General features: G+C 38.1%; 1 protein-coding gene across 1 annotated transcript in view; it reads right to left on the reverse strand.

Annotated features, from left to right (window-relative positions):
* Positions 1 to 13,474, reverse strand: part of LAMA2 (laminin subunit alpha 2) — a 475,613-nt gene that overhangs the window by 268,319 nt on the left and 193,820 nt on the right. The window contains exon 15 of the mRNA XM_047102999.1: positions 1,672 to 1,783. Coding sequence (XP_046958955.1) covers positions 1,672 to 1,783 — 112 coding nt within the window. The remainder of the gene's footprint in view (positions 1 to 1,671; positions 1,784 to 13,474) is intronic.

Genomic DNA, 13,474 nt, shown 5'->3' on the forward strand with positions numbered 1-13,474 from the left:
ATTTTGATGTAATCTTCTTGATAATCCCTTCAGCACCTAGTGCAGAATTTACCAAAGATTCACAATAAATATTTTTTGAAGAAAGGAAAGAAGAAACAAAAATCCTAGCCAACTGAGCAATTCTGATATTTAATTTTGTATCGACGGGTATTTGGAACTTCCATAAAGACGATGAAGAGTACTAGGGAAAACAAATGCGGGGGTAAGTGGTAAAACAAGCATAGAATCAAGGTGTTCATTCTTCCAATTGAAATAGGAACTTAAAGGTTCAAAGAAAGCTTTCTGGTTTGAAATAAAAACTGCTGGGCTCTTCATAAAGTATGTGCTTCATCAAATACAGCATGCATTTTATATGTAAAAATCAAATTAATGTTGACAGAGCTAATTTATTGCCACAATTATTTTTCTCTTCTTGAGATGAATTTTGGAAAAGCAAGGACATCAATGAATTTCATTTCATTTTATTTCTAGATAGGTGAATCTGAGCCTGGCTAAAGAAAACACATTTGTCATGAAGATGACTCTGAATCCTATGTATCTTCTAAAAGCATGCATTATTTCGGAGTACAACAGAGCTGACGAAGCAATGCCCAGAGTATTTCTATAAATGGCATAATGGGATAGTGTGCTGAAGTAGAACATCTTGGTACACTCAAACGATTTCTTAAAGGCACCATTTTTTAAAAAAAAATTTTTTTTCAACGTTTATTTATTTGTGGGACAGAGAGAGACAGAGCATGAACGGGGGAGGGGCAGAGAGAGAGGGAGACACAGAATCGGAAACAGGCTCCAGGCTCTGAGCCATCAGCCCAGAGCCTGACGCGGGGCTCGAACTCACGGACTGCGAGATCGTGACCTGGCTGAAGTCGGACGCTCAACCGACTGCGCCACCCAGGCGCCCCCTAAAGGCACCATTTTTAAAGAATTTAAGCTCCTATTTATCTGCAAGCCATGTCCTCTATCAGGAAAATTGTGTTTACATTATATGACTGGGTTTCAAGTGAAACCAATTTCAAACCACCTAAGAAAAAGTACGTAGAAGTAAATAAAAGTTATTACCTTAAAACGACACACTGTGGTATTAAGTAAGAAATGTTAATCTTATTAGAAATCTAGAATACTGGGGTAACAAGGAATATCTCAAATAAATGAATCAAAGGCATGTAGGGAATTTTCCAGATCACGGTATTTCTTCCATGTATTATATCTTGATGTTTTAAAGATTCTATCCTTCAGAGGCTTGCGGTTTGGCATTCTTAGAAATAAAGCAGAGCAAGAGTATGGTACATAAGATTAGAAACTAGAGGGAAAGGGGAAAACAGTGCTAATTCCTGGTAAGCACTGAGGTAGAAATGAAGGGAAATTATTTTGAAATATTAAATATTACTCTGCTATCATTCATCTTATCAACCAATGAAATAGGAAATAAACACTTAGGGAAACCTCAGATTTTCATCTGTAGCAAGGTAAAATATCCAAAAGAGAAACATAACTTCAAGATGATGTAATATGAGCGGTGCTCTATTAGAAAGCCATGATTTTGGGCACTCAAGCGTCTTCTTTAAGTAAAACACTATCATTTATTTGTGCCGTCATTGATGGAGGACGGTTTACTGAAAGCAATGTTGAAGGAACTTGGGAGGCACCAAGGATTTATTCTTGCAAACTTGCCTCACAAGAGGAGCCAGAATACCCAGGTGGACACTGGCAAATCTCCACGGCGGTTGCAATGGTTCCATCAGTAGGATAGGGGACTGCGGATTCAAGGCCAACAGAGCCCAGCCTGCAGTGGAAAGAAAAAGAGATGGTGACTAGGTAAACCAACTCTTAGGTACTATAGAGTTTGAGGAATAGTAATCAGGTTGGTAATATAGGTAAACTCTTTGTGGTGAGAGGGAAGGCCAACGAATATCTACAACTTGAAGCCCTGCTCATTCCTTCTATTAGGTAAAATATGTCCAGGTGCTCACAACCATGACCACATCAAATGCTGAAAAGATATGAGAATATTCTTGCCTAGTTCTTGGGTTTTGGCTATTTGTTTCTATTTCATTATTATTATTATTATTATTATTATTAATTTTTGGAGATAGTTTAAAATAATGTAGTTGAAGGTATTTTTAAACCAGAAAACATCACATGACTGACTCATTTTAACGTTAAACTAGAAAATCAAAGAAGACAATATTAATATCCAGCTCAAGCTTTTAAATTGAAAGGAAAGATGAAAGCAAAAAGAAAGAGAGAAGAAGGAAGGAAGGAAGGAAAGAAGGAAGGAAAGAGAGAAACAGAAAAAGAGAGAAAGAAAGAAAAAAGTGATTTTCATTTCTTTTCATCAGAAACAAATCTGCACATTGGGAGGTAAAAGTGAGACTTTTTCAAATACTCAGTTGAATTAGAACTATTTTCTTAATTTGTTTTGACCTGAATTAAATGCATTGTTCTATGTATCCATGGGTTTCATTTTATTAGTACTTCTGTACAAGCTGGTGATTTTAGCAGAGTGATTTGGTGTCACTCATTATTTTGGGGAAAAGCTGGTTTGTCTAAACTGAAAACACTGTTAATATAAGTGGTATATGTGTATATTATGTGTGTGCATGTGTGTATTTCCTATATATTTCCATATTTCCTATATATATATTTCCTTCCAAAAATATGCAAACTTAAGATGAATTAACAATTTAAATAAACATTGGTGTCTTATTGGATTTTTCAATTTTTTTTTAAAAAAGCAAATTTTAAAAGCTTTAAAACCTTTTTCACTCCCACTTTACTAATCCTAGACACTTGATAGTACCTTGCATATGTATGACCTCATACATAACCAAAAAGTTGAAAAGAAAAACCAAAGCAATTGGGTGGGATCATCTTAGGGGCTGTGTGCTAACGGGCATCTTCTAAAGACAAGCCATTTATCTTTAGCTACAGAGTAGTTCATCCACAACCATTTCTTGAATGATTTCTTCTCTGGGAGAACAGTCTGGACAACTTAGTAAAAGGTCCTAAACTGGTAAGTGTTAAAAATCACTCTTTCATAGTGTTTAGGTTACATAGAGATTTTCAGAGAAATCTCTAAGTTGTCATTTTTTCCCCCACCAAATCAACCTGTATAAGATGTATAAGTGGAGATTTTTTCATTTTTTAAATTGGGGTGAAATTCACATAACATAAAAGTAACCATTTTAACGTGTTCATTTAGTACATTAGCAAGGTTGTGCAACTACAACCTTTATTTGGTTCCAAGCATTATCGTCAGCCCATGTGAAAACCCTGTACCTATTAAGCAGTCGCTGCCTATTCTGGCCTTATTTAGCCCCTGGTAAACCATGAATCTGCTTTCTGTCTCTATGGATTTATCATGGATAATTCTGGATATTTCACATAAATGGAATCATATAATCAGACCTTTTGTGTCTGGCTTCTGTTAGTATAATGTTTTCAAGGTTCATCCATGTTGTAGCATGTATCAGTATATCCTTGTTATGACTGAGTAATATTCTATTGTATGAATATATCACAACATAGAGTTTGAAAGACAGTACTTGCTTGTGTCAACATGAGCTTATGAGCAACTTCTCACAAAGACTTTGTTGTATCATCTATATACCTAGCCAGATCATCTCAATACAAGCTCAATACACTTTCGTTGGATGGATGAATGGATGGATAGATGGATAGTAGGTATATGGATAGATGGATAGATGAATGAATGGATACAAAACTACATATAAACAAACATACATGTATTAATAGATGAGTGGATAGGTAAATGAACAGGTGAATGGAACATAGTTATATTTTAGACAATGACTAACATACTCCCAGATAATTGCTAAAATAAAGCCTAGTATCCACATTCAGATGAATAAAGTCAGATAAGCAGGAGACAAATTACTTGTTTGATCAGACTATAAATAAATAAATACATAAATAAATATATAAATAGAAAGCTATTAGAGTTAGAACTTGAGGTCAGAACTCATCTGAATTAATTGTGACATCTTACTGTCTGCACTTAATGAACTGTCCCAAGATTAACTTATCTTTCTGATCACTTTGCTTTCAGAATTAGATGATTTCATGATTGCTATACTAGTTGGTTATCCTATAAAAGACTGTCACAATTTACTAAACAGTAGACTGGTCAATTGTGTAGACAGTCCCCGGATTTTTAATATAAAATTGAGTATTGGAATGTTTCAAAATAGAAAAATGAGTAATTGACTACTTTAAGGAACAATTTAAAATATAACAAAACAAAAACAAAAATATTTTCTATGAATTGCCAAATTTCATTTGTCTTTACAACAACAGATGTTCCTTTCCTTAATCTGTGTAACCATTTTGAGCTGTAAGAAATTTCAACATTCAAAAATCTTTCCCAGCAATATTCCACATTAGCATTCACTGAGCAGACCCAATGTTCATCAGGTTCTGCTGTTGGTAAATGGGATTTTAATGTGTTTAACGGTTTTAAGTATTACTCATAAAGAAGGCTGCAGTTTTTTTTCCCTTCAATATGGACATTTTCTTTTCTTGATACGAGGCTGCATTCTTTTAAATATATAAAGGTAGTGGTAATAAAGTACTAAATTTTAGAAGTGCACGAACTATCAAAGATTTGTCAACGAAATCACATGTTTTAGCTGACTATTTCCTCTTATTTTTGTGACTTGGAAATACAGATAAAATGATGAAGAGAAAAGACATAATTGTGTAAGGTAGTATTGAAAATATTAGAATCATATGAGAAACATTGTCCTGGTACGGACTTAAAGATTGTCCTCAATACTTTTGTTTCATTATATTTCTACCAGAGTTAGATAGGTTAAGCTTTACTAAAATAATAATAACAATAACACATAAATTATCCTTAGAAACAATAAGAACTTTGATCATAAAGCTTTTATATAATTATTTTTTCTATCCATCTTTTTTTTTCTATTGAAAGCATCCACTTAATTCTACTTAAACCAATGTTACTTTGGATCAGCCACCATAGATGAAGAGTTTATTGCTATTCAGTTGCTTCGTTCTATTTCATTCTGTCAAAACTCAGAACTTCCTGTAGTCTCTACCTTGTGGAAGTCCCACCATGTTAGGGGGGACTGATACCTTTTATTCCACTCCTAAAAAAGGCAAAGAATCATTTAGTGGCCCAGGCAATGTCTGAGTGGTTCATCTGAAAAAGAACTAGATGTTTTCATCAATCGCTTTTTAATCCCCCATCAAGTAAGGGAAATAACTGAAAGAATCGGATACTATTTCAGCCATTCATAAACATTATATTAAATGCTAATAGGATCATTTATCTCTTCCTTCTTACACCTACCAGTATGTACTGTGCACATTTATAATGCATTATTTATTACACTACCGTAAATGTATGTGTCTGCCTTCCATCCTCGACTATGCCTTTTTTTAATTCAATGATCATTTATCCATTATCGCATTCTTTTTGCTTAGCCTAGAACTACCACATCATAATAATTACTACTTACTAATGTCTGCTATCTTCTGTGTACTGTAATGGGGGCTTGACAGACATCTCATTTAACTCTGAGTGAACACAATGGGTAATCATGTTATTGTCTACATTTACAAATGAAGAACCTATGACTCAGAGAAGTGCTATGTCCAATATAATACAGTTCGCAAACAGTGCAGCACAGATTCAAACCCAAGCATGACTCCAAAATCAACAATCATCTTGTTACCCTACACTGCTTCCCAACATATTGCTAGATAGCATGGCTAATGTTTTTGGTACATCATTTTCTCACATAGCATTCAATCTTAAAATTTAGATAGTGTTTCTGCCATTTTGCAGAAGAGGAAACTGAGACTTAGAAAGGTATACATGAAAGGCAATAAATGCTGGCAGACTGAATGAATCCAATATTTACAGAATTTATTTGGCAGGTAGTCAAAGATAATGTGGAGGAAACATATGTGGGTTTAAACCTCTTATGAAGAGCCCAATGCCTAGTGAGTTGCATAAGTCTTTTAAGTTTTACAGGCCTTTTCAGTATAATTTCTTCAAAGCATGGTTATCTGTACCATTAATTTCCAAAGATAGATGCATGGTATGCATCTATCAACAATGTTACTATAATCATCAAGATACTCCTTTATTTATAAGGGTTTTACTAGATTATTACATAAATTCTATGTAATATTTTTGATACATCCCCCCCCAACACATATTTACTCGAAAAAGTCATATGAACATGTCTTGCCTTGAAATGATTCTGTGTTCCTTTTTAAGCAATAAAGACACATGGGGTGTATCAGGATAAAGTCATGATGAGGGCTCAAATTCTTAGTGGCTTAACAGACAACAAAATGTTTACTCATGTAAAAACCCTTCACAGGTCTGGGTGACTGTTCAGGGCAATGTTTCAGGCTATTTGTATCTTCTTGTAGGTGGATAAGCTCCAGAAAGTCTCATGCTGGCATTTCGGTGCTTTTTGTGTGTGTGCATGTGTGTGTGTGTGTGTGCATGTGTGTGTGTGTGTGTGTGAGAGCATGTGCATGCATGTAGGGGAATTATAATCACTTCTATTCACATTTTGCTGGCTAAACCAAGTCATATGACCACATCTATTGTCAAAGGTTAGAGAAATGTAATATTACAAAAGGGGAAGTTTGGATCTAGGTATTTTCCCAAAGAAAATAAAAACACTAATTCAAAAAGATATACGCACCCCTATGTTTATTGCAGCATTATTTACAACAGCCAACACAGGCAAACAGCCTAGTGTCTAACAATAGATGAATGAATAAAAAAGATATGGTATATAGGGATTCTGGGAAGATGGCGGCGTAGGAGGACGCTGGGCTCACCGCGCGTCCTGCTGATCACTTAGATTCCACCTACACCTGCCTAAATAACCCAGAAAACCGCCAGAGGATTAGCAGAACAGAGTCACCAGACCCAAGTGCAGACGAGAGGACCACGGAAGAGGGTAGGAAGGGCGGCGAGGCGGTGCGCGCTCCACGGACTGGCGGGAGGGAGCCGGGGCGGAGGGGCGGCTCGCCGGCCAAGCAGAGCCCCCGAGTCCGGCTTGCAAAAGCGGAGGGGCCTGATGGACTGTGTTCCGACAGCAAGCGCGACTTAGCGTCTGGGAGGTCATAAGTTAACAGCTCTGCTCGGAAAGCGGGAAGGCTGGAGGACAAAGGGAGGGTGAGCTGCGGAGCCCCCGGACGACAGAGCTCAGTTTGGCGGGGAACAAAGGCGCTAGCCAGCGCCATCTCCCCCGCCCATCCCCCAGCCAAAATCCCAAAGGGAACCGGTTCCTGCCAGGGAACTTGCTCGCTCCGCGCGAACACCCAACTCTGTGCTTCTGCGGAGCCAAACCTCCGGCAGCGATCTGACTCCCTCCGGCTGCCACAGGGCCCCTCCTGAAGTGGATCACCTAAGGAGAAGCGAGCTAAGCCTGCCCCCCCTGCCGCCGTGCACCTTGCCTTCCCACCCCAGCTAATACGCCAGATCCCCAGCATCACAAGCCTGGCAGTGTGCAAGTAGCCCAGACGGGCCACGCCACCCCACAGTGAATCCCGCCCCTAGGAGAGGGGAAGAGAAGGCACACACCAGTCTGACTGTGGCCCCAGCGGTGGGCTGGGGGCAGACATCAGGTCGGACTGCGGCCCCGCCCACCAACTCCAGTTATACACCACAGCACAGGGGAAGTGTCCTGCAGGCCCTCACCACACCAGGGACTATCCAAAATGACCAAGCGGAAGAATTCCCCTCAGAAGAATCTCCAGGAAATAACAACAGCTAATGAGCTGATCAAAAAGGATTTAAATAATATAACAGAAAGTGAATTTAGAATAATAGTCATAAAATTAATCGCTGGGCTGGAAAACAGCATACAGGACAGCAGAGAATCTCTTGCTACAGACATCAGGGGACTAAGGAACAGTCACGAGGAGCTGAAAAACGCTTTAAAGGAAATGGAAAACAAAATGCAAACCACCACGGCTCGGATGGAAGAGGCAGAGGAGAGAATAGGTGAACTAGAAGATAAAGTTATGGAAAAAGAGGAAGCTGAGAAAAAGAGAGATAAAAAAATCCAGGAGTATGAGGGGAAAATTAGAGAACTAAGTGATACACTAAAAAGAAATAATATACGCATAATTGGTATCCCAGAGGAGGAAGAGAGAGGGAAAGGTGCTGAAGGGGTACTTGAAGAAATCATAGCTGAGAACTTCCCTGAACTGGGGAAGGAAAAAGGCATTGAAATCCAAGAGGCACAGAGAACTCCCTTCAGACGTAACTTGAATCGATCTTCTGCACGACATATCATAGTGAAACTGGCAAAATACAAGGATAAAGAGAAAATTCTGAAAGCAGCAAGGGGTAAACGTGCCCTCACATATAAAGGGAGACCTATAAGACTCGTGACTGATCTCTCTTTTGAAACTTGGCAGGCCAGAAAGAATTGGCACGAGATTTTCAGGGTGCTAGACAGCAAAAATATGCAGCCGAGAATCCTTTACCCAGCAAGTCTGTCATTTAGAATAGAAGGAGAGATAAAGGTCTTCCCAAACAAACAAAAACTGAAGGAATTTGTCACCACTAAACCAGCCCTACAAGAGATCCTAAGGGGGACCCTGTGAGACAAAGTACCAGAGACATCACTACAAGCATAAAACATACAGACATCACAATGACTCTAAACCCGTATCTTTCTATAATAACACTGAATGTAAATGGATTAAATGCGCCAACCAAAAGACATAGGGTATCAGAATGGATAAAAAAACAAGACCCATCTATTTGCTGTCTACAAGAGACTCATTTTAGACCTGAGGACACCTTTAGATTCAGAGTGAGGGGATGGAGAACTATTTATCATGCTACTGGAAGCCAGAAGAAAGCTGGAGTAGCCATACTTATATCAGACAAACTAGACTTTAAATTAAAGGCTGTAACAAGAGATGAAGAAGGACATTATATAATAGTTACAGGGTCTATCCATCAGGAAGAGCTAACAATTATAAATGTCTATGCGCCGAATACCGGAGCCCCCAAATATATAAAACAAGTACTCATAAACAGAAGCAACCTTATTGATAAGAATGTGGTAATTGCTGGGGACTTTAACACCCCACTTACAGAAATGGATAGATCATCTAGACACACGGTCAATAAAGAAACAAGGGCCCTGAATGAGACACTGGATCAGATGGACTTGACAGATATATTTAGAACTCTGCATCCCAAAGCAACAGAATATACTTTCTTCTCGAGTGCACATGGAACATTCTCCAAGATAGATCATATACTGGGTCACAAAACAGCCCTTCATAAGTTTACAAGAATTGAAATTATACCATGCATACTTTCAGACCACAATGCTATGAAGCTTGAAATCAACCACAGGAAAAAGTCTGGAAAACCTCCAAAAGCATGGAGGTTAAAGAACACCCTACTAACGAATGAGTGGGTCAACCAGGCAATTAGAGAAGAAATCAAAAAATATATGGAAACAAACGAAAATGAAAATATAACAATCCAAACGCTTTGGGACGCAGCGAAGGCAGTCCTGAGAGGAAAATACATTGCAATCCAGGCCTACCTCAAGAAACAAGAAAAATCCCAAATACAAAATCTAACAGCACACCTAAAGGAAATAGAAGCAGAACAGCAAAGGCAGCCTAAACCCAGCAGAAGAAGAGAAATAATAAAGATCAGAGCAGAAATAAACAATATAGAATCTAAAAAAACTGTAGAGCAGATCAACGAAACCAAGAGTTGGTTTTTTGAAAAAATAAACAAAATTGACAAACCTCTAGCCAGGCTTCTCAAAAAGAAAAGGGAGATGACCCAAATAGATAAAATCATGAATGAAAATGGAATGATTACAACCAATCCCTCAGAGATAAAAACAATTATCAGGGAATACTATGAAAAATTATATGCCAACAAATTGGACAACCTGGAAGAAATGGACAAATTCCTGAACACCCACACTCTTCCAAAACTCAATCAGGAGGAAATAGAAAGCTTGAACAGACCCATAACCAGCGAAGAAATTGAATCGGTTATCAAAAATCTCCCAACAAATAAGAGTCCAGGACCAGATGGCTTCCCAGGGGAGTTCTACCAGACGTTTAAAGCAGAGATAATACCTATCCTTCTCAAGCTATTCCAAGAAATAGAAAGGGAAGGAAAACTTCCAGACTCATTCTATGAAGCCAGTATTACTTTGATTCCTAAACCAGACAGAGACCCAGTAAAAAAAGAGAACTATAGGCCAATATCCCTGATGAATATGGATGCCAAAATTCTCAATAAGATACTAGCAAATCGAATTCAACAGCATATAAAAAGAATTATTCACCATGATCAAGTGGGATTCATTCCTGGGATGCAGGGCTGGTTCAACATTCGCAAATCAATCAACGTGATACATCACATTAACAAAAAAAAAGAGAAGAACCATATGATCCTGTCAATCGATGCAGAAAAGGCCTTTGACAAAATCCAGCACCCTTTCTTAATAAAAACCCTTGAGAAAGTCGGGATAGAAGGAACATACTTAAAGATCATAAAAGCCATTTATGAAAAGCCCACAGCTAACATCATCCTCAACGGGGAAAAACTGAGAGCTTTTTCCCTGAGATCAGGAACACGACAGGGATGCCCACTCTCACCGTTGTTGTTTAACATAGTGCTGGAAGTTCTAGCATCAGCAATCAGACAACAAAAGGAAATCAAAGGCATCAAAATTGGCAAAGATGAAGTCAAGCTTTCGCTTTTTGCAGATGACATGATATTATACATGGAAAATCCGATAGACTCCACCAAAAGTCTGCTAGAACTGATACATGAATTCAGCAAAGTTGCAGGATACAAAATCAATGTACAGAAATCAGTTGCATCCTTATACACTAACAACGAAGCAACAGAAAGACAAATAAAGAAACTGATCCCATTCACAATTGCACCAAGAAGCATAAAATACCTAGGAATAAATCTAACCAAAGATGTAAAGGACCTGTATGCTGAAAACTATAGAAAGCTTATGAAGGCAATTGAAGAAGATTTAAAGAAATGGAACGACATTCCCTGCTCATGGATTGGAAGAATAAATATTGTCAAAATGTCAATACTACCCAAAGCTATCTACACATTCAATGCAATCCCAATCAAAATTGCACCAGCATTCTTCTCGAAACTAGAACAAGCAATCCTAAAATTCATATGGAACCACAAAAAGCCCCGAATAGCCAAAGGAATTTTGAAGAAGAAGACCAAAGCAGGAGGCATCACAATCCCAGACTTCAGCCTCTACTACAAAGCTGTCATCATCAAGACAGCATGGTATTGGCACAAAAACAGACACACAGACCAATGGAATAGAATAGAAACCCCAGAACTAGACCCACAAACATATGGCCAACTCATCTTTGACAAAGCAGGAAAGAACATCCAATGGAAAAAAGACAGCCTCTTTAACAAATGGTGCTGGGAGAACTGGACAGCAACATGCAGAAGGTTGAAACTAGACCACTTTCTCACACCATTTACAAAAATAAACTCAAAATGGATAAAGGACCTAAATGTGAGACAGGAAACCATCAGAACCTTAGAGGAGAAAGCAGGAAAAGACCTCTCTGACCTCAGCCGTAGCAATCTCTTACTCAACACATCCCCAAAGGCAAGGGAATTAAAAGCAAAAGTGAATTACTGGGACCTTATGAAGATAAAAAGCTTCTGCACAGCAAAGGAAACAACCAACAAAACTAAAAGGCAACCAACGGAATGGGAAAAGATATTTGCAAATGACATATCGGACAAAGGGCTAGTATCTAAAATCTATAAAGAGCTCACCAAACTCCACACACGAAAAACAAATAACCCAGTGAAGAAATGGGCAGAAAACATGAATAGACACTTCTCTAAAGAAGACATCCAGATGGCCAACAGGCACATGAAAAGATGTTCAGCATCGCTCCTTATCAGGGAAATACAAATCAAAACCACACTCAGGTATCACCTCACGCCAGTCAGAGTGGCCAAAATGAACAAATCAGGAGACTATAGATGCTGGAGAGGATGTGGAGAAACGGGAACCCTCTTGCACTGTTGGTGGGAATGCAAATTGGTGCAGCCGCTCTGGAAAGCAGTGTGGAGGTTCCTCAGAAAATTAAAAATAGACCTACCCTATGACCCAGCAATAGCACTGCTAGGAATCTACCCAAGGGATACAGGAGTACTGATGCATAGGGGCACTTGTACCCCAATGTTCATAGCAGCACTCTCAACAATAGCCAAATTATGGAAAGAGCCTAAATGTCCATCAACTGATGAATGGATAAAGAAATTGTGGTTTATATACACAATGGAATACTACGTGGCAATGAGAAAAAATGAAATATGGCCTTTTGTAGCAACGTGGATGGAACTGGAGAGTGTGATGCTAAGTGAAATAAGCCATACAGAGAAAGACAGATACCATATGGTTTCACTCTTATGTGGATCCTGAGAAACTTAACAGGAACCCATGGGGGAGGGGAAGGAAAAAAAAAAAAAAAAAAAGGACGTTAGAGTGGGAGAGAGCCAAAGCATAAGAGACTGTTAAAAACTGAGAACAAACTGAGGGTTGATGGGGGGTGGGAGGGAGGGGCGGGTGGGTGATGGGTATTGAGGAGGGCACCTTTTGGGATGAGCACTGGGTGTTGTATGGAAACCAATTTGTCAATAAACTTCATAAAAAAAAAAAAGATATGGTATATATAGACAATGGAATACTACTCAGCCATAAAAAAGAATGAGATCTTGCCATTTGTGATAACATGGAAGAACCTAGAGGGTATTATGCTAAGTGAAATAAGTCAGACAGAGAATGATAAATACCAAATAACTTCACTTATACGTGGAATCTGTAACACAAAGCAAATGGACAAACCAATAAACAACAGCAAAGATAGAAACTGGCTCATAAATATAGAGGACAAATAGGTGATTCCCAGAGTGGAGGTGACCAGGGGATAGGCAAAACAAGTGAAGGGAATTAAGAGGTACAAACTTCCAGTTACAAAATAAGTTAGTCATGGGGATGAAAGTACAGCATCAGAAATATGCTCATTAATATTGTGACAGCTGTATGATGAGAGATGATACACATATTGAGGTCAGCATTTTGTTATGTATATAATTGTCAAATTACTATGTTTTACAGTGAAACTAATAATAATATATGTCAACTAACTTCAATAAGGATTTTAAAAATAATTAAAAATAAAATAAATAAAATAAAATAATATAAATAAAATAAAATAAAATAAAAAAGGATGAGATCAGAGATTGATGAAAGATACTAACGTCTGCTACAAGGTAAAAGAAAACAATTTTTTGCAGAGTTTTATGCTGAATAAACGTTTAAGAAAAGCTGAATAGACTCCTTGCTTGAATTAAATATCAAGAGTGCTACTAAAACTAGGGTTTGGGGAATTT

The sequence above is a fragment of the Lynx rufus genome, unplaced genomic scaffold (assembly GCF_022079265.1).
Source record: "Lynx rufus isolate CCGP_SWC_20201006 ecotype Redwood Valley unplaced genomic scaffold, mLynRuf1.p SCAF_6, whole genome shotgun sequence".
NCBI lineage: Eukaryota > Metazoa > Chordata > Mammalia > Carnivora > Felidae > Lynx > Lynx rufus.